General features: G+C 45.4%; 3 protein-coding genes across 4 annotated transcripts in view; 2 read left to right on the plus strand and 1 right to left on the minus strand.

Moving 5' to 3' along the window:
- Positions 1 to 699: 699 nt before the first annotated feature.
- On the minus strand, positions 700 to 5,724 carry Cfap68 (cilia and flagella associated protein 68). Of its 2 annotated transcripts, none has more exons than XM_048416721.2 (4): positions 5,443 to 5,724; positions 2,238 to 2,468; positions 1,199 to 1,265; positions 700 to 1,006 (listed from the first exon to the last, which is right to left on the minus strand). In XM_048416721.2, the coding sequence occupies exons 1-4, from the start codon at positions 5,485 to 5,487 to the stop codon at positions 831 to 833; spliced, it is 519 nt and encodes a 172-aa protein (XP_048272678.1). In that variant the 5' UTR covers positions 5,488 to 5,724; the 3' UTR covers positions 700 to 830. The 2 variants fall into 2 exon arrangements, with proteins under 2 accessions (XP_048272678.1, XP_048272676.1); XM_048416719.3 differs by lacking the exon at positions 5,443 to 5,724 and adding an exon at positions 3,411 to 3,612.
- A 31-nt stretch (positions 5,725 to 5,755) lies between these two features.
- Fdxacb1 (ferredoxin-fold anticodon binding domain containing 1) lies at positions 5,756 to 10,191 on the plus strand. The gene is made up of 5 exons (XM_048416716.3): positions 5,756 to 6,031; positions 6,229 to 6,385; positions 7,789 to 7,992; positions 8,275 to 8,433; positions 8,927 to 10,191. The coding sequence occupies exons 1-5, from the start codon at positions 5,818 to 5,820 to the stop codon at positions 10,098 to 10,100; spliced, it is 1,908 nt and encodes a 635-aa protein (XP_048272673.2). The 5' UTR covers positions 5,756 to 5,817; the 3' UTR covers positions 10,101 to 10,191.
- Positions 10,192 to 11,126: 935 nt separating this feature from the next.
- The window catches only part of Alg9 (ALG9 alpha-1,2-mannosyltransferase), a 62,055-nt gene continuing 61,150 nt past the window's right edge, over positions 11,127 to 12,031 (plus strand). The window contains exon 1 of the mRNA XM_048416718.3: positions 11,127 to 11,146. Coding sequence (XP_048272675.1) covers positions 11,142 to 11,146 — 5 coding nt within the window. The 5' untranslated portion in view covers positions 11,127 to 11,141. The remainder of the gene's footprint in view (positions 11,147 to 12,031) is intronic.

Here is a 12,031-nt window from a genome sequence, read left to right on the forward strand (position 1 = left end):
TTTCCTCCTTCCCTTCCTCCAGATCTTCCCAGATACCCCTCCTTGTTTTGTTTTGTTTTTATGGTTTTTCGAGACAGGGTTTCTCTGTAGCTTTTTGGAGACTGTGTCCTGGAACTAGCTCTTGTAGACCAGGCTGGCCTCGAACTCAGAGATCTGCCTGCCATTTGCCTCCCAAGTGCTGGGATTAAAGGTGTGCGCCACCACCGCCCTGGCCTTGTTCTTTTTCAAATTAACGACCTCCCCCCCCCCCTATAAATTGTTGTCATATATATATATCTGTGTATATATTCTTAGGTGGGGTTTCTACTGCTGTGCTAAGACACCACGGACAAAAGCAACTTGGGGAGGAAAGAACTTGTTTCAGTTTCTGGCTTTAAGTTCATCGCCCAGGGAGTCCGGGAGGAGCTCAAGCTAGAAAACTGGAGCTGGGAAGCTGGTGCCGAGGCCGTGGAGGGTGCAGCTTACTGGCTTGCTCTCCACGGCCTGGTCAGCCTGCCTGCTGCTAGAATCCAGATGGCACCGACCCGTAGGACAGGCCCTCCTATAGCCACCATTAATCAGGAAAATGTACTCATGACAGGCTTGGCTACAGGTTAATTGTATGGCGGTAATGTCTCAATTAAAATTCCCTCTCCCCAGACATGTCTGTCTAGGTTTGTGTTGATAAAAACGCACTAAGACAGTTAGAGTAAACAAATAGAGATTTTGTTTGTTCTTTGGTGTCCCATGGTTTATTTAGATAGAATCTGTGTTAAGAGTGAAGTCTGAGTCTGCTTAAAACATGCTCCTTTTTACAGTCTACTGCAGGCAAAAATGATGCTGCTTTTCTCTTAGATTCTCAGATCCTTAGATCGCTCCATGTTTGGATCACATACGCACCAAGAGTAATGAGTGGGTAGAGGCTTTGAATAGCCATTCATAAAAGTTGACTTCTCAGTGCATTTGTAGTGAGGAGGATCCAGCTCCGGCTGGTGTCCGGGGAACCAATGAGGCTCTCGCTTAAATCCTAAGGAAAGAAAAACGGGTACACAACCAACAAGGCATTTTAGTAACAGAGCTCCGAAGTATTTTTTAGTCCTGTCAAAATGGAAACAAGAGAAATTGTTCACTTATTTAGACATACAGTTTACTTTTGAGTTCCTTCTACCTGCCAGGAACTAAGCTGGGTGCTAAGAATTAGTAAGGTGAGTTCACCTACTATGGGCTGATTGTGGCTTTTTGCTGTTGTAGCTCGCATCATACGTTGGTTCAAAGTAGTGTCCGAACTAGAAAGGAAAAGCAATAGATTAGGAATACAGTTGGGCGGTGGTGGTGCACTCGTTTAATCCCAGCACTCGGGAGGCAGGGGAAGGCAGATCTCTATGAGTTAGAGGCCAGCCTAGTCTACAGAGTGAGTTCTAGAACAGCCAGGTCTGCACACAGAGGAAACCCCGTCTCAAAAAGAAAGAAAGAAAGAAAGAAAGAAAGAAAGAAAGAAAGAAAGAAAGAAAGAAAGAAAGAAAGGATGAATCTACTAGTTGGGGCTGGAGAGCTGACTCTGTGCTTAAGAGCAATGGCTGTTTTCCCAGAAGACCTGGGTTCCATTCTCAGCATCTACATGGCAGTTCACAACTGTCTGTAATTCCAGTTCCAGAGGATCTAGCACCCTCATACAGACATACAGGCAGGCAAAACACCGACGAACATAAAAACTAAGTAAATCTTCAAAAAGAAGAAGGAGAAGGAGAAAAAGAAGGCGAAGAAGAAGAAGAAGAAGAAGAAGAAGAAGAAGAAGAAGAAGAAGAAGAAGAAGAAGAAGAAGAAGAAGAAGAAGAAGAATCTAGTAGTCTATAGCTAACAAGCTAACATCAAGAAGGGACAGGGCAGCATGACGTTAATTACTCTGTCACTTGAGGTAGACTAGAGGTTCATCTGTGATTAGTTTGTCATACTTTCTTATCCACTGCATAGGAGACTAAAGGGCAAGGCTTAGGTAAGCAACAAGCCCAGAGGAGAAGATATCCTAAGTCAGAGACAGTCTGTCTTTCTGTAGATTACAGGTGAAATCCAAATGAAGCAAGAGAAAAAGAGACCTACTCATCACTTGACAATTTATGGGTAATATTCAACTTGATACTGAAGTGGGTTCAGTGGTCCAGCTGAAGGATGAGCCTTCTGAATACTGAATATAAACCTCTCCCATGGCAGCTGGCATTTCTTCTAACAGAAAGTCACCAAACAACAGAAAGCTATGTTACCTCGGAGGGCAAGGGTTTGGGTTTTACAATATTCTTTAGGTCGTATCTTTCCTGGTTCCAGTTGCCTATCAGAGTACGATTTGAGTATGAGTTCTCATTAGTGCTGCATCTCCACCCGTACTGAAAAAACTTGGACATGCTGTTCCAATCTGTCCATACTTCGCCATGACCATCAGCGTAAATAAGGCTGCCATAGTGTGGGTTTCTGAGGAAGCAGACAAGGTTCTGTCTCTGGAAAAACGAAGAACATAAAAGCTTACTAAGCAACCAGAGAGCAGAGAACACATTCATTTCAATCTCTGCTTTACAGGGCAAAGTGTTAACACAAGCACACCTATTAACACTCTAGGCTTTTGTCCAAATGCAATTTGTATGGGTTTGATTCTTCCTCTTCAGGTGAATGTACTCATTGACCTATCATGTCAATCACCAGTAGTAGACTACAAATGCCACTGTCCCACAAAAAGCCTTTTTAGCATCCCCAACACCATACGAGCAAAGAGCTAAACAGGCTTTAATATTTATTTTATTTCACGTGCACTGGTGGTTTGTCTGCATGCATAGCTGTATGGGGGAGTTGGGTGCCCTAGAACTGGAGTTACAGACAGCTGTGATCTGCCATATGGGTATTGGGAATTGAACCCAGGTCTTCTGGATGAGCAGCCAGTGCTCTTAACCTCTGAGTTATCTCTTCAGCCCTGAGCTAAATGTTTGAGTGATTTCAAGATGTAAGAGTTGAGGGTCTAAAGGTATTGCTACGGAGAGAATGAGAGGCGAAATGCTGAACAGCCAGATAACACAATAAATGATTGACAACCACTTCCTCTTCCAGATCAGCTCAAGTAAGAGAACTCTCCTTTGACCCACACAGAAGTTCTCTTCCTACCGTTCACTTTATACCTTTCTGTGACAGGTTCAGGAACATGTGACATTTAATCCACTCAACCCCATACCTGCTAAGAACAGGATCTGAGTTTTGTTCATTCAACAGGATCTGTTGTTGTTTCCAAACAACAGCCACCATCCCAATCAATAGTTCTTTGCACATACCAGATGTAAAATGTCTAAGTTTTTGGCAAGTGATCAAAAGCCCAGCTTTTTTTTTTTTTTTTTGTTGTTGTTGTTGTTGTTACAGAATAAGCCTGGTCCCTGGGCTAAGGAGCAAGACGATACCTGTATTATTGATGAGTAACTTGATGGTGAATACACTGACTTGTTTGAGTATCTCAGAGAGAAACAGTAATCCTTATATGGCTCTTCCATGTTCCTTAAAGATGTCTCCAAACCCTATCTTGCGGCTCTCCAAACAAAGGAATACAGATCAGCATGGACACATGGCCATGGCCTGAGAGACACAACCCAACTGCCTTCTTACAGGCAGGCAAAACCAAGAGTGTAGCAATGAAGGGTGGGATTGGAGGTGACTGCCCTCACATTATCTACCTTTGTGAAGATAGCTGCATGCATGTGCTGACGTCACCAAACAGCATGATGGCTTGGGTAGGTAGACCCAGGAAGCCCAGTGTGCTCAGTGTGCCCAGTGTTTAGAGTTTAGAGGCGAGGCTGACCCAAGAGCTAGAATAACAGACATCTCAGTTGTCTGAGGCAGAATACCAAAGCTGATTTCTGACTTTCCTTTGGGCGTTCGGTCAGTCAGTCATGACATCTTGCCGTTTCTGAATCAGCCCACTGCCTTTATTCTTCACTGCCCCTTTCCAGGCAGACGGCTCCTTTTGTCCCCTTGGCAGCAAGCAGCTTCTGTTCTGACTTCCTCATCACCAACCTTGCTCTTGTCTAAGCCTTCCCCGTAGGAGAGCAGCTTTTGAAAACAAAACAGAAAGGGCAGTGTCTTCCTATTTTAAATCTCTTAGTGGCTTCTGTTGTTGCTAGAACACCTGAAATTTTAACTCCAACACTACCAACGTTACCTAGGCCATTTTTGATGAAGGAAGCTGTGGCATGTGCCACAATCAAGCAACAGGTGATAGCACCCATCAGTTCCCCAGAGAGGGCGCCCTAGGGGATATCTGACTAGTGCACCGACTGGGGTCTCTGCTCAGATTGCAGGGACCACTCAGGGCAGCTTTTAGTCTCCAGGTCACTTTCCCCTATGCTTCTTTGCAAATTGTTCAAGCATCCTTCCAGGATTTTTTTTTTTTTTTTTGAGACAGGGTTTCTCTCTAGTTTTCTGAGCCTGACCTAGAACTAGCTCTTGAAGACCAGGCTGGCCTTGAACTCCCAGAGATCCACCTGCCTCTGTGTCCCAAGTGCTGGGATTAAAGGCTTGCGCCACCACCACCTGGCTCCAGAATTTTTTGTCTTATGGTCCTTAGAGTGTTCTTTAGCTAGGTCAGCCCAGGGTGGGTGCTTGGATTGGGGATCCTTCACCAGTGCTAGGAGGGAATGGATGACTTCAAGGCTGTTTTGCAGTTCTCCACTATTCACAGGCAGACATGACCGTCCCATCAAAGTTAGGGTGACATGCCTTCGTTTTAAATGCAGTATTGGGTGGAAAGTTGCTTTTTCTGGCGGCTGCTTTATCAGGCGGATTGCCCAGAACAAGCTCTAGCCAAACCCATAAATTAACTTCATCAACCTGGGTGTTATAAAAGTTTTCATTTCACACTCTGAGACCTCTTCAAGCTTCTTTATGAGTCTCCTGCTGGCTGACATACTGGGTTTCTAGTGGCTTTCTATATTCTCAGAATAAGATTTAGGCTGTTATGGTTACAACACTCCATATGTCCTGGCCATATTTGAACTCGTCAGTATCACCTGTTACACACGCTCCTGCCGTGTTCAGACAATCAAATGTAACTGCCGTTTTTTTTCTTCATTATGCTTTTGTAAACATTATTTCTTCTGACTCTAATCCTTTTCACCTAGGAGAAGTGAACACCCGCCCCCACTTCCCATTAGCTTTCAACACAGGCTTACAGGCACAGGGAATCTATTCCTCCTTTCCCCAACTTGGTAGTGTTCCCCCTTGAGTGTGCTTTAGTGGGAGCTGAATTCCTTCACTCATCGCGGGTCCACACCCCATTGTATTAGAGTTGTCTCTTTTGCGGTGTGCATTTGTTATCAGACAGTGGACAGCAGACAGGCCACTTCTAGTACACCCAAATACTTAACTTGCTCTCACAGCGCCCTGGAACAAAACAGGCAATTGCCTTTTGTTTTTCTTGGAAATAGGATATACAAGCACCTGGAGAAATGTTGAGCAGCAGCTGAGAGACAAGGAGCTAGCCATTCAGGAGATGGTGCACGTACAAAATCCTATGCCGCTGGAACACGCAGGATTCACCTCGCCCCTCAGTTACTGGCTGTTTTGTGACCTCAAGCAGGTGTGATGAAGACGCTCAGGTCAGACCCTGTACTGAAAAAGAAAACGAGTCTTTCGAGGTGCACGAAGGTGGTGGGGCAAGGCCGATAGCTCCATCCGCTCTCTCAGGCTTGTTGCTGTCTGGTATTGGCACTGAGTGTTTAACTAAGCAACCACACGCTGTTGATGCGTCATCAACTAGTGCCGGGCGGAGAAGGAGGGGGGAAGCCGAGGCCGATGCGAAGGAAGTGATGCAAAATGTGTGCTCCAGAGAGCGCGGGCAGGGAGCCAGAGGAGACCATGGTTCCCCGGCGCCTCCTGTTGGTCGGGGAAGGGAATTTCTCCTTCACCGCGTCTCTGATCGACACCCTGGATCCCGGCGTCAGTGTTACCGCGACCTGCCTCCAGCAACCGGCAGATGTGGACCGGGATCCGGTGACCCAGGAGAACCTACAGCGCCTGCGCGAGCGAGGTAGTGGGTCCCACCCCTCCTCCAGACCCCGCCCAGAGCATGGGGGTGTGGCTCGCTTGGGGAGTGCGAGTGCGCCTCCTGGAGACGCTCACATAGAAGTGCTGCGTGCCCAGGCCTGGGCTGGATTGCGGTTCTGTGTTTGTCTGGGCTACAGATTTTAAGACGTCTTTGGTCTTCATTTCAACTTTCTTTGCCAGGTATCGATGTTCGTTTTGGTGTGGATTGCACCCAGCTGGCACACGCCTTGCAGGCACACGACAGAGACTTTGATCGAATTTATTTCAACTTTCCGCACTGTGGACGAAAAGCGGGAGTAGCTAAGAACAGGGAATTGCTTGCCAAGTTTTTCCAGAGGTGAGGAAAGACGAGTCCTCGGGTGCGAAATGTTTCCAGATGTCCATACCCAAGTTACCACACACAAACTTTGTAGTTGGGGACTTAAGACAGACACGTGTGTAAGTTGCTAGGATATACGTGGGAGGAAGGTAAAACCCAGAAGAAACCACAATCTTGTCTTAAAGTGGGTCATATAACCCTAGATGTAAAAGCACAAATAGGCCTTAGGAGGAAAAAGGCAAGATTATTTTTAAAAATTTAATTAGTGTTTGTCTGTATGTGTGTAATGTATGGGTGAGGAGGTCAGACGACATCTTAAAAAGGGGTCCGTTCTCCTTCCATTGTGAATCCGGGGGATAGAATTTAGGCTGTCATGCTTGGTGGCAAGTATCATTACCCACTGGTCCATCTGATGGCCCCAAATTGTTTGTTTAAAAGATATTTTAGCAGTGTAGTGGTGGCAACGCACACCTTTAATCCCAGTACTCGGGAGGCAGAGACAGGCAGATCTCTGTGAGTTTGAGGCCAGCCTGGTCTACAAGAGCTAGTTCCAGGACAGACTCCAAAGCTACAGAGAAACCCTGTCTCGAAAAACCAAAGTAAAAAATAAATTTATGTATAAAGGTGCTTTGTTGGCATGCATGTCTGGGCATCATGAGTGTGCCTGGTGCTCAGGGAAACCAGAAGAGGGCATTGAATCCCCAGGACTGGAGTTACTGATAGGTGTCGCTATCATGTGGATACTGGGAATTGAGCTCTGAGCAACCAGTGCTCTTAACTGCCAAATCCTCTCTCCAGCTCACCCCCAAAATGTCTTTAAATGCAAAATAGTAAGAGGCAGGATAGTTTGATGACTAAGAGCATGGATTTAAGAGCCACATGGCCTGGGTTCAAGTGCTGGCTCACCCCTTACTAGCTAGAACTGTAGGCAAGTTCAGGCCTTACCTGCTTCTTTTTCTGCACCTATAAACTGGGGCTACTATAGTGGCTGCTTCTTACAATGATTATGGCTTTGCAATAGTGCTTTACACCAGTACACTACACTGATGGGTGTTGGAGGGCTCCACTGGGCTGTAGGTTTGAGAAACCTTTAGCAAAGGCAGTGTTTCAAATTGGGCAGTTGCAGTATAGATGTGTGTGCATGGTGATTATCAAAGCCAGGGCCTTATGCACGGCGATGTAGTGCTCAACCCAGCCCTTAACTGTGAGAAGTTTTCCTAATGGGGAGAACCAATGCAGAGTGAATTATATGTGGGAGCCTTGTGGACACTGATCTTTCTGTGACATATGGAAAGCAACACACATGCAAAGATAGACCTCTGCAAGTAAGGTGAATTTTAATTATTTCAGAGCTAAATCATGTGCATTTTGTCGGTTCCTTTGGTGGTTTCTGATACATTTCTGTGTTTGTCCTCTATAAGCTGTGCTGATGTTCTTGCGAAGGAAGGGGAAGTCCACGTGGCCCTGTGTAGAGGACAAGGTGGAACTCCTGCTGATAAGCCTCAGAGAGAGTGGCACAACAGTTGGCAAGTGGTCGCCATGGCAGCCCTGGGAGGGTTCATTTTAAGCGATGTGTATCCCTTCAGCTGTGAGGCCATGCCTGGATACAAGTGCACTGGATATAGGTAAGTAATACTGTAGGCCTAAACCTTCTCTCTTCCCATCTCTGGCATGAAGTCATTAACAAAATAAATAAATAAAAATAAAACAAAAGCAAACTTTTTCCTTTCTAACTTCCTGATTTAGTTTCAAAAATACTTTTCTTACTAATGGTAGCCCTCTCTCTCTTTCTCTCTCTCTCTTTCACATACACACACACACTTAGACGTATATGTTTAATTTCAACTAAAATGTAAATAAATAATAATATTTAATTTAAAGAAGCTATTTGTTCATTTATTTGGCAGGAGTCAGGCTAAGTCGTTTCACGTAGAAGGCGCTTTGAACCATATCTTCACCCAGAGCTCACCCTTCGAAGGCTCTCAGCCCAGAACATTCAGGGTCAGACTGGAAGACCAATGGTTTTCCTTTACAGAGCCAGAGGCACTTGCAGGGAAGTTGAACAGGTAATCTTTTATTTTGCTGGAAATCGTTTCTGTTCCTACTTGTACCATGATCGTCTTAAGGGTCGCCACCTTTGGAGTGGATAATGTATGAATCATTAATGAAGGTGCTGTGGGTGCTTCAGACTGATAGAGTGTAGGGCTGGTGGCAGACGTCTAGACCATATGCTAACTTTCCAGGCCTGGGAGTATCTTGCCTAGCATACACCAGGCCAGAATTGGCTCCCATCACTGAAAATAAATAAATAAATAAATAAATAAATAAATAAATAAATAAATAAATATAAAAAGCCCCAAACCAAACCAAAAAATGTACATGCTATCTCAAAAACTATTCTTTTTTGAGAACAAGAAAAAAATTGTTCTTTATATGACAAATGATTTATATTCAGGATTGGTTTAAGGATGATTGCATTCTACATAAGAACAAATGATTTTAATTCCAGCAATTATAACTGTTATTATAAGTGAAAAATTATTTTGTGTCTTTAAACAGGCGGTTCCTTGAAGCATCTTCCTGTCATCCTATCAGAACCATCAACGAGAAGTTCATTGCTGGATTGGGCAAACACTTCCCTTTAAGAAGACTGCCGTGTTCCTTCCCTTTGTTGTCACAGGGAGGCACCAGTGTCCTCCCTCCCAGGACCTGCGACCCGTCTGCCTTTTGGATTAGTCTCCATGAAGATAACTCTTATTCCGAGTCCCTGACTGCTGAAATAACAGAAGAAATGGAAGACATTCTCCTCTTGTTTTCTGAATGTGCCCTTCCCAAGAGTCCTGGGAGAGATGACTGCATAGCAGCTCAGGAGGGACTCCATGAACAGGCTAAGCTCTGTCTTAGATCTTCTCTTCTAGTTCACGCTGAAGCTGTCATCTGTTCACCAGACTTCCTTCCAGGGCCTCTGCACATCCTCAGTGGGCCTGTCTATCGGAAGTGCCATATTTCACCGTTCACAATGCCAGCATTTCATGAGACTTTACTTATCCTTGGGTTAAATAAAAATGTGAAGGATAGCTGCCTGGCATCCCTGCTGGATCACCTGAAGGATATTCTAGATAACCTTCTGACTCAGACATTGCGGGAGGACTCCAATTTGAGGCCTTCAGTGGGATATGTCCTTCAACCAAATGGAAAAGATTATGTAATTCATGTGAAATCTCTTAATTTTGGCCCAGATTGTACTGAAAATCTGATTATTGGGGCTGTGGTCACATCTATAATTGTTTCACATGAACAACAGTGTTTTGTGTTTGTTTCTCTAAACTTGGACTTACTAGCCATGCTTGTCTATGATATTTCCGATTGGAGACTATTGTGGACTTTTGATAACCGTTTCCTGAAAAGATTTGCCCCTGGGAAAACAGAGCGCTTTAAAAGCTATTCCCTGTATCCTCCACGCTACGTGCATGATATTAGCTTTTGGTTAGACAAAAAGAAAGGATTTGATGAACTAGAGTTCCACACAGTGGCCCGAGCAGTGTCCCAGGACACTATTATTTCCATACAGCTCCTTGGTCGTTTTCAGCATCCGGAGACTGAGCAGGTCAGTCTCTGCTATAGATTGACCTATCAGGCTTGTGATAGGGCGCTCAGCCCACATCTGGCAGCAGCAATGCAGTCCCGGTTTAGAAAAGAGGTTCAAAGACAGCTCCATGTTTCACTTCGATAGTTTAGTAAGGCCCTTCCTATAGCGGGACCCCTCACTGTATGTGGTATGTGGGTGAAAAAGAACAACTTGAAGCTGCTACTCCTTTCTGGAATCTGTGGATTTTGTTGTTTTTGTTTTTTTGGTATGTGTTGTATGTAAGATTTTTTTGTTTGTGTGTGTTTGTGTGTGTGTGTGTGTGTGAGAGAGAGAGAGAGAGAGAGAGACCAAAGTAGTGTTCATGAACCCAAAAGATATCTGTGAATATCATTTAATCCTACAGCCTGGCTAGGCGTAGTGGTGCTGGTTCTGGTGCTGGTGCTGGTCCTGGTGGAGGTAGTAGAAGTGGTGGTGGTGCTGGTAGTGGTGGTGCTGGTGGAGGTGGTGGTAGAGGTGCTGGTAGTGGTGCTGCTGGTGGTGGTAGAGGTGCTGGTAGTCCTGGTGGAGGTGGTGCTGGTAGTGCTGGTGCTGGTGGTGCTGCTGGTGCTAGTGATGGTGGTGGAGGTGGTAGTGCTGGTGCTGCTGGTGCTGATGCTGGTGGTGCTGGTGCTGCTGGTGCTGCTGGTGCTGGTGCTGGTGCTTCGGTCTTCAGAGCCTAGTCCTCAGAAGGCAGAGGCAGGCAGGGGTCTGTGTTTGAGGCCAGTCCAGGCTATATAGTGAGGTCCTGTTCCTAAGAACCAAACCAAGCTAAACAAAAAACAAACAAAAATACCCTTACAGACTAATGTCACTGGTGACCTTGTAGTTCAGTTTTTTGATCCTGAGTAATGATTGAAGCACAGACAAAGCAAGCATGTGTACTTCGCTGTGTTCTTGCTGAAGAGGCTCTAGTCGGGATGTCTGACCACACGTGTTTGTAATTATTTCCCACACTCTCAGTTCCTCTTTATCATCTCACTGAGTTTCTGAGTCTTATTGCATGCGGTACACATGTGGGATTGATCATCCCTTACACTGCTGCTTCTGTCATTGACTGTCGAATCCATGTAGCTCAAGTCTCAGAGCCGAGCCTGTCATCTGGGTCTGTCTACCTTACTTCTCTCTTCCCCGGTTTTCAGGAAAGGAATGAGGTACATGTGAGTTCTACTGAAGCTGGATGTTAGGGCTTGGTAACTAATGACTGTGTATGGGAACTGATCCGTAGGATCAACCTCCATTTTTATTATTCTTATTTGGATTTTCAAGACAGGGTTTCTCTGTGTAACAGCCCTGGCAGTCCTTGAACTTGCTCTGTAGACCAAGCTGGTTTCAACTCACAGAGATACCTCTGGCACTGCCTCCTGAGTGCTACGATTAAAGGCATGTGCCACTACCAGCCAACTTGTTTTCTTTCTCTCTCTCTCTCTCTCTCTCTCTCTCTCTCTCTCCCTCCCTCCCTTCTTCCCTTTCCTTCCCTCCTCTCTCGTAAAGTGTCTTTGTAAATGCCTCTGAAACCAAGAAGCCCGGACCCCTAGACCTCTTTAAAAACAACAAAACTCTTCCAAAAAGGGGTTTTGTTGATGTAGCGAGAATAGTATGTTTGTACTCGGTCCTCAATTGGAATACAGTTCCATTTATTAGCCAAGCAACTTTGAACCTTGGCTTTATCAGTAAAAGCAAGGTGGCTGGGAGAATTAAAACTATGTCTGTGAAGTGCCTGCCGCTGCGCCATAGTAGCAACCGCCACTGACAAATGCCTGGTTGAGTTTTTGCGTAGGATTTCCTCGGACTCACTTCTCAGAATTCTGGCCTTACTGATTTGTCTCTCAAGAGTTATTGGCTGCCTCCATTCCTCTCAACAAGACATAGCAAGGTGTGCGGTGCCCTTTAACGGGACACTTTGTAGCTTTGGCAAGTGTGGAGTGTTGAGAAATGGGAAGGGAGATACACCCAGCGTTAGAAGTGGGAGGGCTAGCTCAGGCTGCTGATCCGCGCCTTCGTCCCAATTGGTCCAGTGACACTGTATTTTAGTCTTT

Source organism: Myodes glareolus, chromosome 4 (genome assembly GCF_982192425.1).
Source record: "Myodes glareolus chromosome 4, mMyoGla1.1, whole genome shotgun sequence".
Taxonomy (NCBI): domain Eukaryota; kingdom Metazoa; phylum Chordata; class Mammalia; order Rodentia; family Cricetidae; genus Myodes; species Myodes glareolus.